The sequence below is a fragment of the Schistocerca cancellata genome, chromosome 8, assembly GCF_023864275.1.
Source record: "Schistocerca cancellata isolate TAMUIC-IGC-003103 chromosome 8, iqSchCanc2.1, whole genome shotgun sequence".
Taxonomy (NCBI): Eukaryota; Metazoa; Arthropoda; class Insecta; order Orthoptera; family Acrididae; genus Schistocerca; species Schistocerca cancellata.
Genome location: NC_064633.1, coordinates 576,211,684 through 576,231,622, shown reverse-complemented (window position 1 = coordinate 576,231,622; position 19,939 = coordinate 576,211,684). Strand labels below are relative to the sequence as shown.

The 19,939-nt window shown below is 43.1% G+C and overlaps 1 protein-coding gene across 1 annotated transcript in view; it reads left to right on the top strand.

The window, feature by feature from the left end:
- The first annotated feature begins 4,194 nt into the window (after positions 1-4,194).
- LOC126094457 (uncharacterized) overlaps positions 4,195-19,939 on the top strand; it is a 69,297-nt gene continuing 53,552 nt past the window's right edge. The window contains exon 1 of the mRNA XM_049908837.1: positions 4,195-4,796. Within this exon, the coding sequence (XP_049764794.1) occupies positions 4,567-4,796 (230 nt within the window). The 5' untranslated portion in view covers positions 4,195-4,566. The remainder of the gene's footprint in view (positions 4,797-19,939) is intronic.

The window sequence follows — 19,939 nt, the reverse complement described above, 5'->3', positions numbered from 1 at the left end:
CGGCACAGTACGGCCCCGGCCGCGTCCGGACATAGTGCGATGAGCCTGAACCTGAGACTTGTCAGGTAAGCAGTGGCTGGCGAAATAGAGCAGTGATGCATCGTGTAGCTTGTCAGCAATTTCATTCTTTGCTCGAGAGGTTCAGGAGACCTTTGAGCCAGAGCAAAGCAGATGTGAGGAGATAGTTTATCTGACCAGATGGCGAGGAGAGCTGTGTCAGAGAGTACATCGGCACTGACCAGGGCGCGTAGCCGTCTCCAGAGCTGGTAAGGTTTGTTGTTGCCTAGTTGCTCAACATGGAGCACTTGCTGTATTACTGCCTCAGATGAGCGTGCAAGCTGACGTAGAACTGTCTTTTTGGCTAGAGTGTACCGGGTAGATGAGTCTGGGGTGACGACCAGGTCAGCAATCAAGTCCTCCTGGTCATGCAGGTGGGTGATGAGGCACAGAAACCTGGTTGACTCATTGAGTTTGTAATGGTCGAACACTTTGTCCACAATTTTGAACCAGGTTGTTGCTCTGTCGGGATTAAATGGCGGCAGCGTCGGTAAGCGTTGTAGAATGTTTGGAAGAACAGATTGAGTTGAGTTTGTCGGGGCACTGCCTGAATCGAGCTGTTGTTGCTGTAGTATTCCAGGAGAGTGTGCTTCCAGGGGATGTGGCAACGATGGCTGTTCGGGTGGCAGCATGAAGGTGACACGTTGTGGTTGAGCGCGATCTGTCGTGACGCGGAAGGCCGACGTGGGTGAGACACCGTAATGTGTCGATTGTGGTTGCGGAAGCTCAACACATTGCGGGTGTGTTCAGATTGATGCGTCGCAGAAGACCGACGCAGATGAGGCACTGATATGTGCTGAGAACCGTAGTGGAAGCTCAACTTGAGCCGGCGCGGGGGCGACAGGTGAGAAAAAGTTCAAAGTTTGAGAACGCATGTTAGTCCGCGGAAAGCTCGACATATGATCAGAGCCATGGCCACCTGTGTTGCAGGGAGGCTGCGGAGGTGCCGGCTGTCCAGAAGCACAGTATGGGAAATGATGTCGAACGTGGAACGGAATGTGTGAATGTTCACTGTTCATAGTCACTCCATTCAGAACGTTGTGCGGATAAGGTGAATGTCGTGGCACAAAACATTGAGGCGTAGCAGTGGGACGAAGGTGGAGGTCGGACACAGATAACAAGTTATTGTTCCTGTTGCAGGCCGAGGTATCGAAGTCGGAAGGCATGTGCTGATGCTGAACCGAGGCAGGCGCGGGCGTGGTCGGATGCTGAGGAGGTTGACCTGTAAACGAAGCAGTTCCGGCCACGTGGCAGGTATGCGTGTGGTACTGCACAGATTTTGGCGTGGCAAGTCGTTGTCCTGGCGGTAGTAGGTTGTCCGACGAAGCAGTTGCAGAAATCGGCATTGGTCCCGCACTGCACGGAGATCCGTAAGAGGTAACTGCACTGTCAATGAGGGAGGGCACATGTGGCGGGAACAAAGGCGTGTGATAGCCAGAGCCATGCACACTCCTAACCTCACTTATTGTTGCAGGCTCGAAAACGTCCAGCGAAATCGGCGGAATCATCGAGTGAGAGGCATCGTGTTGCAATCCTGGCAGGTGTACATCGCCCACAACACGATGCATGTCGATCACAAAATCTGGCGTTAGGCGCTGGGCCGAAGTCATTGTTCGAATGCTGTGTCGATGTAATGCACGCGAAAATAACCGACGCGGAGGTCGCGGACACAGTAAAACAGCGAAAACGCAAGACGTTACAACTCAGGTTCACCAGTGAGGAGTGAGTTCAGGTTGATTACACCAAACAACACCCATTTAGCAGTAGTTCATTTATTCACCCAAGGCTCACAAAGAACTGACATCGTGGAAAAATCCCAAAGACAATGCTCAGACCAAAGACAATGCTCAGAGTCCAAAGACGAATGCATATTGATGCTGGTGTCGACCTCATCGGCGCCACACAATTTTGTAACCATACCTTCATCACTGCCCACAAAGACCAGATGACCCTATATCAAAATGCACAGTGCTACAGCCACTATTTCATTTCAGCTTTGTGTGATTTTAAGGAAACATCCTGTATATTTCTGTATATAGTCAATGCCATAGTCATATATTACTGGCCAGAGGCATCAAGGGGCATTTTCAGCAACTTAGTTGGAAATTATTTGGCAAACTGAGGGGAGTTGCCTCTTATCCATATACAATGATCTTCCACAACTTTATGACCACCAAATGCTATCAATATAAATTCGTCCAGTTAGATAAATACATGGTGCATGTAGTATCAGTGAGCATGCTGTCCGTGTGCTGAATGGGGAAAGTATGCAATCAATCTGAGTTTGACCATGGGCAAATTGTGTTGCTCGGAGGTAGGGCATGAGCATTTCAGAAACTGCATGACTTGCAGGGCGTTCAAGGAGTGTTGTGGTGAGTGTCTTAATTATGTGGTGAAACCAAGGTGAAACCACATCCAGACATCGACAATTTGGGCTGCCACCCCTCATTACAGGTGTTGGACATCATAGGCTGGGCAGACCGATAAAACAGGACAGGTGGAACTAACATCAGACTTTAATGCTGGGCAGAGTACAAGTGTTTCTGAACACATAGTGCTCCGAACACTCCTAGCAATAGCTCTCCGCAGCCGATGACCCATGTATGTTGCAGTGGTAAAACCACGACATCGGCAACTACGACTGAAATGGGCACCTGACCATCGGCACTGGATTTTGGCGTAGTGTGCAAAGGACTGCATGGTCTGATGGATCTCAATACCTTCATCATCATGCCATTGGAAGGGCATGAATCAATAATCTTCCCAGGGAACAGCTCCTTGAAGCCTGTACTGCAGGAAGGAGACAAACTGGTGGCTGCTCCATTATGCACTGGGAAATATTCACTTGAACATCTGTGTGTCCAGTGGAGCTCATGCAAGGCAAGGAGTATCATACACCCTTTCATGACGATTTTCCCCAACAGCAGTGTCTCTTTCTACAAGATAGTGCACCATGTCACAAGGCCAGGAGTATGACGGAGTGGTTCAAAGAACACAGTGACAATTCCAGTTGATGTGCTGGCCCACCAACTCTCAAGATCTGAACCTGATCGAACACATCTGGGATCTGATAGAACATGCGCCAGACCTGATCGCCCCCTCCCCAGAATTTACAGGAATTCGGTAACTACACCGGCTATTACGTAGGAGGTCATCATTTTTGGCTGATCAGTGTATTCCGTATGTGTTTACAGCAGGTGGCTGAAATGAGTGCATGTGGAGTTATAGTGTCATGTTTGTTTTGGTACTCATTGTTTAACAGAAGGGAATCCTGCTGCTGGCACATAGCATACTTCTGTTGAACAGAAGTAATGGAGCCAATGAGCTCAACATCCCCTTCTGACAAATCACATAAACTCTCACTGTGAGAAATTGAACACAGTTGTAGGATTTAAACCAGGACATAATGTCTAGTGCCCAGGAACTTCACTTCTCAGCCTCACCTCCCTTGGCCAGCCATGTAGGCCTGCTGCAGAGGAAAACTGTTTCAACCTCTGATTCCGAGAATTTACACAGCAAATCACAATAAGAATTAGCAGCTGTCAGTGACAATTTTTATTAACACCACTATCACCAATTTATGTTTATTCCTGTTCTTTATCTCTTCAAATTTTAAAAAGGCAATTTGTTACAAGCAGTTGCACTTATATTTTTTCAAGAAATCTTTTTTTTCTCAATTCTAAATATGAATTTGCTGTGACGGAAAATATTTCTAGCATTTTCTACCCGAATTTTTAAAAAAGTAATGTTCAACCCAAATGGATGATTGTAATTTTTTTTATTTTTTACACGTCACTTCCCCCTAGTTCAGTTATCCCACATATATTTACTTGAAACAGATGTTTTTTAATTCTTTACCGAATACGTTACATTTTATCATTTTTTCTTACGCTAATTTTTATTCGTGTCTCCAAATTTTTATGCCGTATTTAACCTAAGTTCTTTCCACAAAACCTAGTCTGTGCAAATCTGATTCTGGTTTCTTTAATAATTATTATTGCGATACACACTAAACTCTTCGCGATGCGTTGTCAGATATAAAACATAAAAGTAAAAAATTTATTTACACTTTTACAGTTTACACGCCCATATCAACCACTCTCCAGATTGTGTTTTGTTAAACGTAAGCAGAAACAAGTGACAGCTGCGGCTGTACATTTTTTTGGGAATAGACTGCAAGTATGGCTGCTGTTAATTTGAGGGGCGTGAAATGGAAAAAGTAATTGAGAGAACGTTACCGCGAAATGAATCGTCTTATTTCGCCAGTGCACTATGAATCTCGATTTGGCTGTGCCTTGCTTTTATAAGGAAATCAAACTATCCGTGACATTCCTATTATGAAATGCTGTTTCCCTAAATGTTTTGGTTTCTTTGTGTAATACTGTCGCGTAAAAAATGGTTTGATACATCTAGATTTTATAAATGCAGCTTTTTAGAAATAGTTTCATAGTTAGAGTTTGGCGAGAGTGCTAGTCCCCGAATTCTGCTATAAAGGGGCGCGTTAAAACAATGTTTTCGAGGGGACGAAAGCAGGGAAACGATACGATTGACGTTGCAAATAAGAGCTGTTTTATATACTTCGACACGTTAGCATGCGTTCGTACATGCCTTTTAGTGATATTTGCCATACTTACTTTGCTGTTGATACTCCTGAAACTTATAAAGTACCATGTACTCAGACATCCTCAAATTCACCACTTTGCAATATTCTATATATCAGCAGGAGAAATCGTATTATGGTGAGTTTTTACGCCGTATTTTTCTCTTCACTGCACTGGGAAGGTCTTTGCGTCAGAAATACCATGTTAATACAAATTATTTTCCATATAATTTACTGTACACTATGTAAACATGCATGTTTTCACAGTATTTGGGGAACAGGATGCAGTGTCATTAATTTTAGTAAAGACAAATGTAATTGCTCGGTTTGTCTGCAGTGTAACATAGATGTAGATGTAGAAAGTAACAACCAATGTGTTAAGCAGAGCAGGCTAACTATGTTACTTACGTAAGTTAAGAATAATTAGGCTATTTATTTATTCATTCATTCCTACATACATAATATCCATCTATCCATCCATTGATCACTTCTTAGAGCGGTATTTCACTAAAATATATGTACAGTTACAGTGAAAAATACAATTTGAGCACTTCTAATATTTGACAAAACCACACAATAAATGAGAATAAAGAAAAAAAACTTTATTATTAATTTAACTTACTAGATACAGACACCCAATATCACTTTCTGCTGAAAGCCTGAGTGTTTATCAAACATAAAAAAATGGAATATATGCACTGCTCACTGACACAGTTTCGGTGTAGGCTAGTCTCGGAATATTCCTTATCACTGTAGGGACATGCTGTGTTCAAGTACTCTCTTGTTTTGAAGACTGGTAGTGTGTTTACTTTTTTTAAAAAGACTGCGTTGTAGTCTGTTCTATGTTAAGCAACCACCTTTAGTAGGATATTTTACAGTGAGAAACTGTTGAGGCAATATCATCTCTAACTCTTGTGCTGTAATTGTGTAGTTCTCTGTTTAGTATTAGTGCACAGTTTATTTGAAATATGACCTGTCACAATTTTTGAATTTTACGTTGCAAGATAGTTTTTGTGATAGTACTGCAGTACATCTGATGGCTTCCCTTTTTTAGCTTCACCAGTCTGCTTATCTGTTCATTTGCTACCTTACCTCATATTATTACACAGTATGTTAAATGTGGATGACTTCTGTCAATTGGGCTTAACATGTAGTCACTTTTAACTTTTTTTATATTAGTGTTCTAAGATCATGACATGGACACCTATGACCTCAGACTACTTAGTATTATTTTGGTGATATTTCAATTCCCGAAACAGTCAGTTCTGAATTATTCATCATTATAGTCTCATGGAAGTGTTAGCTCCAATACATTTTTCAGTATACCTAATACAGGTTGAATTAATGCCTTGTTTTGCATAGATTGTTAGTATAGATTTTGTTAAAATTGAGACAAAGGGTTTCTCCAAATCTACAAGGGATGGTCATAAACTTTTAATTATCATCTTATAAACTAAAGTTACATACTAATTTGTTTATTTGAAAGTACAACCTGCAGTCCATGTGTACATTGAAATACCCGTGCAGCAGCAGTGTAACACACAGCTAGAGTAGCCAAAACAGTATGCTGCAACTTATTGATAAAATGGAGTGTCATGTGATAATTTGTGTTAAGCAGCAGCAGAAATGTTGCAGCTATGTCAGGCCAACTTATTCATCATTGAAGTCAACTAGATAGGTCTGACACATCTGTAATATTTCTGCTGCTGCTGAAAACAAATTATGCCACAATACTCAGGTCAACAGGACTGTCAACACCAGTTGTAAGATTCACCCTGAAATTTAATGATGATGTGACATGTGACTTCATACATGCACAAACAGAAAGAGAACGGAATCTTGACATAAGTTGTGGTGACAGACTGGTCAGTAGGATAGCGCGAGGTCTAGTTAGGTTTGTGAGCTGCTGTATTTACTGAATGTGAATACAAAATTTTAGTTGTGGTGACATACTGATCTATAGTGCAGCTCGAAGTCTAAGTTAGATTGAGATTTGACTGTTTTATTGTGGGTTATTAACCTTATCTCGAGTGCTTTGGGTGATCCACATACTCCATTTTATTATATGATCTGCAACATTTGGTTTTGGCTCCTCTAGTTGTGTGCAGTAGTACTGTGGCATGGTGTTGTCCTTCACCCAGCCTTTTCATATTTGAGCTTGTTCTCTGTCTGCAAAGACTTGTTAGTGCAGTGTTAAAAATTGATTTTCTTTCCTTCCTTCCTTCCTTCCTTCCATGTAGCTGATGCCATGTTATAGACTTGCATTTCAGATTTCTTTAATTGTAACTGTCCTGGTAGGTAGGTGACTGTGATGAGAGTGTATGGAGTATAATTGTTCGTTTGTGTTCTTGATGAGGGAGAGCAGCATGTGATCTATACAGTTGTGAAATATCATCAAACAGCCAAGCTTAACATCCATCCCTAACAGATAGAGAATTATCAATATTGTAACTTACCTTCACTCTGTCAGAAAGTACAGAGAGGTTTAGAAATTAATACAGGATATTGGTGCAAACATAGAATTTCATCTCCTTAGTCTGCCCACCATCAGTTTGTCTCACTGTATTAGTTTTGTAACATTCAGTATTACTTCCTCAATTCCTGTCTTTTCTTTTATTCAGTTATTTTTCTTACTGCCCACTCTTGTCATTCCTTAAGTGCTGTTTTCAATTTTTATTTGTCAACCCTTATTTTTTATATCTTGCACCTTTAATGTCTTTGGTTTTCACTTCCATAAGTTAGTACTGGCAGCATAAAGGTTTTCCCTTTTAAGAAACGTAGGGAATTTATTTCTAAATTCAGCTTTCTGTTTCCCACATGAACTCCAATGCATTTTTACACCACTGTTTCTTTCTTTAAGTGTCCAAAGGCTTGTTGTTTTTATGTATCATAAGTATACAAATTTGTTAACTGTTTGTTTAATTTAATCATTAATTTTTGGTATATAATTATCAGAACATTGACTGTACATTACACTATCTTATCAAAGCATCTGGATACGTATTAGTGGACATTAGTATTGCAGTTGTCCACCCTTTGATGGCTTGAACTTTGCTGGAGACACATTCAGTGAGTTGTCTGAATTATCTGCTGTAGAATGGCAGCCCATTCTTCCTCAAGAGCTGAAACTAGTGAACATTGGATGCAGCGGTCTGGGGCAGAGTCAAGTTACTAACTTATCCTAAAGATGTTCCACTGGATTCAGACATGGACTCTGGGTAGGTCAGTCAATTATGGAAATGATATTGTCCACAAACCATTGCCTCACAAATGCTGCATTGTGACATGATGCATTGTGTTGCTATGCAGTCAGTTATCATCTCTGAAATGGTCTCTACTGCACTCAGTACATAGTGCCGTAAAATGTCTTCATATCCTTCTTCATTTAGCATTTTCTTAAGCACCATAAAGAGACTACACCCTAACTATGAGAAACATCTCAATACTGAACATGACCTCCTCTGTCCTTAACTGTTGTCACTATACATGAGTGGCAGGTAACATTCTCCAGCCAAGTTCAATCCTTTCCATCAGATTGCCACAGGTGTAGCACAATTCATCACTTTAAATCAATCCTTTCCAATCACCCACTTTCCACATCACTCTTTACTCCACATTAAGCATCACTTAGCATTGACTACAGAAATGTGTGGCTTATGAGGAGCTGCTTGATAATTATATCCCATTCTTTCTAACTCTCTATACACAGTTATATGCTAGTTGGACTGCTGGTATTGCTTAGGAACTCACAAGTGATTCCACTGATTTAATGAGATTTTTTACAACCCCTTTCACATTGCTCAACAGTCCCCGTCTGTCAGTACATGAGGTCTGCCTGACTTTGATTTAGCTGTGGTTGTTCCTTCGGTTTCCAGTTCACAATCACATCACCAACAGTCCCTGATGGATTTGTTGCTCTGATGGCATCCAATGACTAGTTCATGTTTGATGTCACTGAGCTCCCCTGACTGACTCATTCTGCTGTTTCTGATTTTCTACTGAGAGCATGATACTCTTTGTCCTCTTTTACAGTTGCGGGTGTGCCTCTCATGACAACTAGTGGACAGTTGCATTTTACAAAGGGATGTCTGGATAGTTATGATCAGATAATGTGTTTTGGTCTTACTGTAATTAATTTTCAGTTCCATTGTCGTTCTTGCGCTGTTCAGTTCCTCTGTCCTTTGTTGCTGGATTTGAAACCAACAAAACAGTGGTGGTTTAGGTAAGATTAATTTGCATGTATTCCTCCTCCATTGCAGCTTAATCATTTGAAAACCTCTTTCTCAGGTGGGAGAAAGTAGTTTCGGTGAATTGCAATCAACTTACCTAATTCCTCTCCCAGTTCAGAAAATTTCCTCTGTTGATTCAGTTGAATGGCACCTGAAGCATTGTTGTACATGTTCCTCAGCGAACTTATGTTGCTTCTCAAGTGATGTCAGCACTGATGTTATTGCGACAAAGTCAAATGCTTTCCAGTCGTCTGTAAATATCTTACAAATCCATATTCAGTTATTCTTGTCTGTCTCCCTTATAATATTCTCTCACCACACATGACTCCTGAGAAATCCTTGTCTGATTCTGACCTGCAGACCCACCCAAACCATATACTTTTACCTCTCATTCAATAACTTCTCATCTCTGGCATCAATATAGCTTTCAGTATCCTGAGTTTACTGCTCCTACATTACAATTTGATCAAATTTCTGGCTGATGTTACTAACTCCAGATGGACTATCCCTTGAATGAGGGACTGATGACATCACTATTTAGCATAATGGGTGTGAGACTGGTCTGAGTGGTGTATAAGAACAGTCAGGTGCACTGACACAATCCACAGGCACATGAAGAGGCGTTCTCTTCATATCAAAGTAATAGACTTTCCCCTGATCAATGTAAGAATTTTGTATTCTGTGTGTAGGCCATCATGTCTTGTATGAGCTATTCCTGTTTCCCCGTGCCAAAGCTCCTTTCATGGTCTTGAAAGATTTTTTTTTTCTGTTAGCAGTGAAGCTTCTTCTCCCATATTTTTAATCTAGTTCATCCAGAAGATTTGTGCCAAACAATGGAAAATCCAGGATGGAATGTTAACAACATTATGAAAAGGATAGTTGCTACTCACCATATAGTGGAGATTCTGAGTGGCAGGTAGCCACTACAAAAAGCCTGTTGGAAAGTGAGCTTTTGGCCAATGTGACCTTTGTTGAAAATAGGTAAAGTGCTGCTAGTGGGAGCATGAAGGGACAAGGTGGAGAGAGGGTAGAGCAGTTGGGTGTAGTTGGGAGGTTAGATAGAGGGTGGGAGGGGGGAGAGGGTGGGGTAGCGGAAAAGGAGAGAAGTAAAAAGACCGGGTGTGTTGGTGGAATAGAGGACTTGAGTAATGCTGGAATGGGAACAGGGAAGGGGCTAGATGGGTAAGGACAGTGACTAACGAAGGTTGAGGCCAGAAGGGTTACGGGAACATAGGGTATATTGCAGGGAGAGTTCCCACTTGCACAGTTCAGAAAATCTGGTTTTGATGGGAAGGATCCAGATGGCACAGGTTTGAACCAGTCATTGAAATGAATAACTTCATATTGGGTGGCGTGCTCAGCAACAGGGTGCTCCAGTAGTCTCTTGGCCACAATTTGTTGGTGGCCATTCTTGCGGACAGACAGCTTGTTGGTTGTCATGTCTACATAAAATGTAGCACAGTCGTTGCAGCTTAGTTTGTGGATCACATGACTGGTTTCACAAGTACACCTACCTTTGATGGGATAAGTGATGTTTGTGACTGGACTGGGGTAGGTGGTGGTGTGAGGATGTATAGAACAGGTCTTGCATCTACATCTATTAAAGGGATATGAGCACTGAGGCTTGTGTGGGGATTGGTGAGGACATTGTGTAGGTTTGGCGGGCAGGGGAATTCCACGGTGGGAGGGATGGAAAGAATAGTGGGTAGGACATTTCTCATTTCAGGACACAATGAGAGGTAGTTGAAACCCTGTCAGAGAATGTAGTTCAGTTGCTCCAGTCCTGGGTGGTATTGAGTCATGAGGGGAATGCTCTCTGTGGCCAAATGGTGGGAGTTTGGGAAGTGGTAAGTGACTCGAAAGATAAGACACAGGAGATCTGTTATTTTACAAGGTAGGGAGGGTAATTACAGTCTGTGAAGGCCTCAGTGAGACCCTCGGTATATTTCAAGAGGGACTACTCATCACTGCAGACGTTAAAGCTACGGATGGCTTGGCTATGTGGGAGTGACTTCTTGGTATGGAATGGGTGGCAGCTGTCTTGGAGAAATTGCTGGTGGTTGGTAGGTTTGATGTGGACAGAAGTACTGATGTAGCCAGTATTCATGACCTACTGTTATCCTTTGTGAGCTAGTCAAAGAGGATAATTCCTTTTGCATTACAGAAAACATTGGCCATGTTTTCTGTATGATAAATAGACTTTGTGTGATTTATCATGTGTTTGTAAACTTCCACCACTGTTTTGGTTGTTGTTTAATTTATGATGTGAAGTAGTGGATCCGTATCTCTTGAGACATCGACCAATAGGCACATAATCAATTGCATTATTCTTAAAAGTAGTGTAGAAATTTGCTTTTATATTTTGTCAACCTTTTGTAAATATGGAATCCGTTTTGCAAAAAGCTTTCTTATACTTCACTCACCTGGTGTTTGGTTACGCATGCTGCCATCTCTTACATCTCATTAGTGAAGCTTTTCATTCTACCCAAACCCCAGCTTGCAGTCCTCAGGCTTCCAAGGCTCCTTGTACATTTTTACTACATTTCAATCAAGGCTGTCTTCTTTTTATCCGCTGGGGATGTCAATTCTATTTTTCTCTTGGGCTACAGTTAATCCTTCATGTATTGTTCTGTTCCTTCCGACACATCTGCAGTGTTCGCTTGTAATTGCTGATTGTCAGATATTGTACATTCTGACTGTTTTTTATTTGTGGTTCCAGCTTTGTGATGTCTTTCATAAGTCTTCTACAAGAGAAGTATGGTCTCATTGATTTCAGTTTTCTCATTTTTAACTGTTGAAAATGAAGCCGCAGTGTAGCTGTAAACCATCACATATTTAGAAGTATTTCTTTTGGTAATAAATTGTCCTAAACAGAGAATTATGTCACATGATTGTATTTCAGATTAACATTTTTAAGAAATATGCATTGGATTACGATTTTTAAAAGTCGCATATCCCTATTTTTCAGGTCAAGTTGACACATCATGTTATAGCACAACTTGTACCACGACACAGAATAATTTGTGGGAATGAGTTAGCCAGTCAGTGTCCTGTGCCTACGTGTGCCTTTATATCATGGCTGAGATGGTCCACAACATGTCGGGGGGGGGGGGGGGGGGGGCTGTCCATGATGGAAAATAAATTGTATCAGTAAAGTGGACTATAAGAGTGTGTGCATCTCCTTCCACCAATTAGAAGTATGAAATCTGCTTATCATGTCTTTGAATAGGACACAGCCTCCTAAAACATGGCTTCCTTCTCAGACATGAAGAACCACACATTTGTGATGCTTATCATGTAATGGATTGGGGTGGGGTTTGTGTTGGTTGAGGTGAAGTAGAGAGAGAAAGAGGCGGCAACAGGAGGAGAGATTGGAGACAGGTAGCTAGTGTCTCGAAGGGCAGGGTGGCAGGTGCACAGGCTGAGCTTGTGACACTTAGGTACCATATCCAGTGAGGTGCAGCATACCATGAATGCAACATGGAGGTGTGGATTGGGAGGTGTGACAGACAGAGAAAGGGGAAACTGTTGTTTAGAGGGTGTGAGGACAGTGAGTGAGTGGAGATTGAGGTCAGGAGAATTATGCGAGCGAAGGGTGTGTTGCAAGAATAACTCCAGTCTACATAGGTCAGAAAAGCTAATGCTGGAGAGAAGGATCCAGAGAGTACAGTTTGTGAAGCAGCCACTAAACTTGAGCAAACTGTGTTCAGCAGTGTGTTGTGCCACTGGGTGTCAACCCCACATGAGGCTCGCTGCTTTCTGGTGGGTTCGTGCTTGGCTACCACGAGGCCCCAGCTTTTGTGGCATCTTTTCCCTTTCGTGCTTCGTGTCTATCCTCTTGCTATTACTTTTCCCCTCCCTTGGGGAACATGTCTGGGCTGTTTTTGGGAATGTGTTCTGCATTTTCCATAGCTGACATTAGAACAGTCTCACCACTGTTTTTCCCACCTTTTTTCTTTCTTCGTTCACCTCCTTCTACCCTTACTCTGCTTCGGAGTTTGAGTTTCCTCTTTTTCTTCTTCCTCCCTGTGCACTCCTGAAGGCCAGCCCGTGCATCTGACGCATAACAGGTGACTGGGTAATGCCTAACTAACAGTCCTAGGTCAACAGCTAGGGATTGCCAAGCCCAGGGAGGGGTGATTGCCTGAGCTGCTACCTTTCCAAATTGCTGATTATTCCCCGTCAGGTGTTCAGGAGGTGTGACCTAAGGCAGGTGCGCTCTCTTTTGAAGGGGATCACCAGTTGGAAGGAGCACGCCGTTGGAGATGCTGGCAATCGTGGGGATTTTCTCGCAATGCACCAGTCATCATCTTCATAGTCAATGTCTACCAAACATAAATGGAATGAAGCTCCCAATTCAAACACCCTCCCAGCTGCACCACAGTTCCTCATGGCTTCACATACTGAAGACGGTCAGTCTTTTGCAATGGTAAATCTGTTTCTTATTCAGAAAGGTGTTGATGCAATGGCAGCCCTTGTGAAATCCTGCTGTCATTTACACAATGCCACTTTGCTTTCAGAAACTACTTCTGATTCTCAAACACAACAACAGCTTGCCACTTCGCTTCTCCGTGGCTATTCTGTATGTGTTGAGGTCCAAAGAACTCTGAATTCTTCCTGTGGTGTTATTTACACTAGGCTGCTTGATGGTCTGACGGAGGCAGAAATCCAAATGTAACTCTCTGATCAGATTGTCATTGTTGTCCATTGGATGATGAGAAAGGTAGATGCATCCTCAGTGCCCACACACATACTTTTTCTCGCTTTTGGTAGAGTGGTGCCACCATCCAAGATCCAAGAAGATTATGAAGTTATCGCAGTCCTACAGTACATTCTGAACCCAATGCGCTGCTACCTGTGTTATTGTTTCAACCACACTTGAATGTCCTGTCTACACCCAGCCAAATGTGTAACCTGTGATACGGATGCTCACGATGGTGATTGTCTGCCTCCTTCTTCTTGCTGTATCATCTAAAATGGCAACCATGCTGCCTCCTCTTGAGATTGTTCCATGTATCTCGCTAAGCAGGCTGTCCCGGAGATCTGGGTAAAGGAAAAAGTGCCTCATCTGGTCGCTCACAAGTTATTGGCTAGTTGCAAACTCTGTGTTCTACCATCTGGCACTTACAGTACTATTCTCGCCACATCTTGCTCCATGAAGGACGTGGCCACACAGACATGCGACCTCAAATTCAGCACTGTGGTTGTGAAATCACCCAGTGTCATGGTAACATCATCGTCTCCTCGTTCAGCTGTGCAACAATCCACCAAACTTTCGCTCACGGGGGAAAATCACCTGCTACACAAATGGCAGGCTGGAAAAGAGACAAGGACTACTCCCACAAAGACTTCCTATGTTCATCCAGCCAACAAACATCTTAGTCTTCTGCTGCCAACCGTAAAGGCTCCAAGAAGTCAAAGGCAAATGGTCGTCTCCTTCACTGACTTGGGGAGCCTCTTTGACAATTTTGCCATGTGATACCCTCGCCTGGCTGACCTCTATGTTGCTGATGTGCATTGCTAACCGATTTTTTGTCCTGGACTCCACAGATCAACAGAGAGAGAGAATGCCGATGGCTCTGTAGATCTCATGGGGCAGGATCCTCCAGCTGCTGCACCCTGTAGTAGTGTGCTTTTGAAGGCTGGCACTAGGCAGCTGCCAAGGTGACAACCCTTTTTTTCCCTTCTCCCCTTTCCTCGTTATAATTCTTCTTCAATGAAATGTTTATGGCCTTCAATCAAACAAAGAGGATTTACGGCTGCTCTTAGAATAGCAGTGTCCTTGTTCTCTGCCTCCAGGAAACAATATTGCATCCTCACCACTGCTTTCCGCTCTCGCATTTCTTCCTGGTCTGTTTTGACCTTCCTCCCAAGGAAGGCATTCTGTGTCATGGGGGAGTCATGCTGCTCGTACAAAATGACGTTCATAGTCACACCTTCTCCCTCTTTACCAGTACATCCGTCCATCATTCAATGTCACCAGGGCAGACTTCCTCCAGCTTATTGAGCAGTTATGTCTCCCCTTTCTGCTTCCCTTAATGTGCACCATCCCCTTTGGCTGACCTTAACACAGGAGCACCCACTTTCCTTTCAGACTCCACACACACCTATTCCCATTTGGACCTTTCCTTCTGCATTGCCCATTGTCTCGAGTGGTCCGTTCTCTCCGACACATATATGAGCGACCATTTCCCGTGTGCCATCCATTTGCTGACTCCTACCCCACCTATGTGCACATCCAAATGGCAATTTTCCAAGGCCAACTGGAGGCTATACCCCTCCCTGGCGACCTTCAACAAACAGCACTTCCCCAATTGTGATGACCATTTAGAATATCTTAAAACATAATCCTTACTGCTACAGAATGTTTTGTTTCCCGCACTTCCTCTCCACCATGCTGTGTCCATATCCCTTGGTGGACTGAGGCATTCCACGTCGTAGTTTGTACGCGGGTACGTGCTATCTGCATTTTTAGTTGTCATCCTACTATAGTAAACTGAATTCTTTATAAACATGCACAATGTCATCGTGTTCTTCAGGATAGCAAACAAGCTGGCAGGATTTCATTCACTCGTTCTTTTAACAGCTGCGCTCCCTCTTCTGTCATGTGGGCAAACCTCCGTCGGCTCTCTGGGACCAATATCCATTCCCCAATTTCCGGCCTGACAGTAGCAGACGATGTCATAGTGGACTCTATTGCTATCTCTGACATCTTGGATCACCGTTTAGCGGAGATTTTGAGCCTCTCCCACTATCACCCTGCCTTCCTCCCTCAGAAACAAGCAGAAGGGGCTTGGTTGATACCCTTGTCTTCTCTGAATCATGAGTGCTAAAATGCCACCTTTACTATGAGGGAGCTGGAGCATGCTCTCAATTCATCCTGATCCGCTGCCCCAGAGCCAGATAAAGTTCAAATTCTGATGTTGCAGTGCCTTTCTCTTGCAGGCAAGCACTTTCTGCTTCATACGTACAACCGCATCTGGGCGGAGGGCACATTTCCCAGATGCTGGCGTAAAGCCACAGTCTTACCCATACCCAAGCCCGGCAAGGACAAATACCTTCCTTCTAGCTGCTGCCCCAGTTCTCTTACCAGCTGTGTTTGCAGGGTGATCGGACATATGATTCATGCCCGGCTGATATGGTGGCTCAAGTCTCACAATTTACCAACCACTGCACAGTGTGGATTTTGAGCACGCTGTTCTGCAGTTGACCATCTTGTCACTTTGTCCACCCATGTCATGAATGGTTGTCTGCGGAAATTCCAGATTGTGGCCATGTTTTTCAATTTGGCGAAAGCCTAAACCACCTGCTGGAGAACTGGGATGTACATGTGGGGCTTCTGTGGCCGCATGCCCTGTTTCCTTCAGATATTTTTAAAAGATCGAGGTTTCAAGGTACATGTGGGTTCTGTCTTATCAGTGACCTTTATCCAAGAAAACGGTGTACCTCAGAGCTCCGTCTGAGCATCGTCCTCATTGCTATTGCCCATAACTGTATAATGGTCTGTCTCCCACTGGGCATCTCCGGCTCCCTTGTTTTGCAATCTATTTAAGTTCTCCAAGGACTTGTCTCATAGGTGGCGTGTTCAGTGATATCTTGATTGTCTTTACTCATGGAGCATTGACAATGGTTTTCATTTTTTTCGCTGACAAAAACGTTTGTATGAATTTCTGGTAGTACAGTTGATTTCATCCACCGTCTTTACATCTTGGGCCTGTTGCTCTTCTGTTCATTGAAACTACGAAAGTCTTGGGGCTCATGCTCGATAAGAAATTTTCTTGGTCCTCCCACATGTCTTACCTGGCACTCCCTGCTGTAAGAGGTCGCTCAATGTCCTGTGTGCCCGCAGTGGTACTTCCTGGGGAGCAGATCGAACTACTCTCCTTCGTTTGTCCCGGTCCCTTGTCTGTTCAAAACTAGACTATGGGTGTTTGGTTTATGCATCCACATATCCATCCCTCTTATGCCGTCTTAATACTATCCACTATCATGGCCGTGGCATCCGTTTGACCACTGGCGCCTTTTGCACCATCTCAGTTGAGACTCTGTATGCAGAAGCTGCCAAACTACTGCTGTCCTACGGCCGTGACTTTCTCCTCAGCAGCAGATATGCATGTCGTTTGTCTGCCATGCTTGGCCATGCGTCCCGTACCTCCTTCTTCGATGAGTCATTTGATTGCCAGTATGAGGTGCGTTATTCTTCTCCATTACGTCCTGGAGTTAGTTTTTGGCTCTTGCTCCTGCAGCTTCACTTCACACTTGTTCGCCTTTGCCTTCATTCGCTTCCTAAGACACTACTTCAGCCTCACTCTATTGCCTTCAGTTTCACAATCTTCCCACGGAACTTTGCGATAATACCTTTGTGTACGCTGATGGCTCTCAGTCGGACCATGGTGTCAGGTGTGCCTTCGTCATTGACACCGACATTTTTTCAGTATCGGCTTCCGGAACACTGCTCAGTATTTACAACAGAGCTCTTCACCTTCTATCAGGCCATGCAGTGCATCCTGCGTCACAGGCTCTTCAATTGCATTGTCTGCTCCGACTCTCAGTGCCCTCTGAAGCCTCTGTGTGCTGTACACCATCCATCCCTTAGTGCAATGGGTCCTGGAAAGCTGTCATTTGCTCACTTTTTATGGAGCCATGCTGATGTTTATGTGGGTTCTTGGTCACATCAGTCTGACAGGAAACGAGGCCACTGATGCTGTCAAGGCTGCAGTCCTTACACCTCTGATGATCTTTGTGTTGCCGTCTGTCAGCAGGTGTTGTCACTTTGGCATCACCACTGGTCCTCCATTCATGGGAACCAACTACGGGTTAGTAAGCCTCTCCTGGACAACCTCCTCTCAGCCCTCTCACCCTGAGGAGATCATTTTAGTTAGGCTTTGTATTGGGCACTGTCTTTTTAGCCATCGCCATTTGCAAAGTAGTGCTCCCTCACCACTTTGTGCTCAACCTTTGACAGTCCACCATTTCTTGACAGAATGTCCTTTATGTAACCACTTACATTCTTGTTTGTGTTTGCCATCTGAGTTATCGGCCGTTCTAGCGAACGACGCGTGGGTTGTCAACTGCATTTTACTTCTTATCTGTCGTAGCAATATGGCAAAGGACATTTAATTTTTAGTTCAGGACCTCCGTTTCTCTATGGCATATTTTGTAGCTCTTTCTCTCCATGTCCCTGTTTTCAGCTGTCTTCTCTTCTGTCGATTGGGATTAACGTGTAGTTGTTTTTAACTCCTCTCTTTGCCTTCTTGTTATACAGTTCTGACATAGTCGTGTGTGACCCTAGTTGTTTTTGTGCCATAAAATAAAACAAAACAAAACTGGATGGTTAACTTTGTTAGTCACAGTTTGGTGGTGGCCAGAATGGCGGCTTTAACTCTGGTGGACAGTTTGTTTGTGGTCCTTGCCACATAAAATCCTGCACATTAATTGCAGCTCAGTTACCTAAATTGTTAGGCAGGCTATGATAACAACAGTGCTGAGTACCCTGCACAAAAAACAACAACATTACAGAACAAAATTTTGTGGATGTTGACCCAGTTTCTGACCCAGGCCAAGAACTTTCATGTATGGCCCTAGTGGTGTTACAAGGTAATTCGTTCCTACTTCACATAACTACCATTAATATTTTACCCTGATTACTAAACTACTAGCACTACTATTGGTAAATCTGCCACAACCGTATGTGGATTTATGCCTCTTAAACACTAGATGATGTGGACACATCATGCTGCACTAACGTATTAGTTTCTCAAATGCCTTATCCAGAACATTTAAGAGACAAATGGAGTCATCATGCTCTTTACTGGTGATAGTTACCAAAGCTTTCATCCGAGGTACTGAAATCCTCCCTTGTAGGGAGCACTCATTTTACAGTTAATATATCTACAGCTACATCATACTCCACAAGCCACCTAATGGTATGTGGCGGAGGGTACTTTCGGTACCACTAGCTGATCCCTCCAACCCTGTTCCACTCATGAGTAGTACGTGGGAAGAATGATTGTCGGGATGTGTCTTATTTGTTGTGTTTCAGTTGGCATCCCTTCCTGCTATGGAGGTTTCTTACCTTTAAAACTATCTTCTGAATTTTCCATGTGCAAACAAATACAAACTTATTAGTTCTGTCGTTTCCCATAGTTTTTAGGGTTCTGTAACAATGGAACACTTATAGGATCACTTTGTTGTATGTCTGTCTGACTGTGAAGATGCCTTTTTGTCAGGAACGGGACGAGGTATAAAGCTGAAGTTTGTCAGATAGTAAGATCTACGGTTCTTGGCAAAGTAAATGATTTAAGCTTCTAAGGCAATGCAATTAAAAGGTGCGGCCATCTGTAAAGACTCCTTTTAAGCAGGAATGGGTTTATGTATAAATTTGAAATTTATGGCAGATGCTAAGAAGATCTGTAAGTGATTTTGGTCCCTTGCCAGTGTAAGTGATTTAAACTCCTAACTCAGTGCAATCAAAAGATATGACCATGCATGTCACATTTTGATACTTGCAAACTCATAGAAAGACTTGCACCAGGCCATTGGGCTACACGACACTATTATTATTATTATTATCATTATTGTCTACATACATAATTAAGTCTATATGGAACCCTAACAGTGTGAGTTCTGGCTGCACTTGCCCTTTTTTTCTTTTGCTCAGTAGATAAGTGCCAGGCTACAAGTCCAAAAAGTCAGAAATTCAATCTCCAGTAAGTCCTAGAATTTTTTTCCTGGCACTTAAGGATTATTTCACATCTGGCTATAATTTATCCATGTGGAATATGGCAAGTTGCATCACAGTTGGGAGTCCGCACTAACTTTGGACCCCCTTATATCTGATGTAGTAAGTTAGTTCAAAGATTTGAGGAAGGCAAGGACACACCATCTCCAATAAGAGCATGAGTAGTAAAGCACTGTGGTATTTAATCCAACCTTTCTATCCGAACACAGCTTTGCTTTATTTTTTTGTGTGGTTGTAGTATGTTCAGTTCTTTATTGGCAGCCACACACAGATATGAACATTGGTGGTCAACCAAGCACTGGAAATATGCAA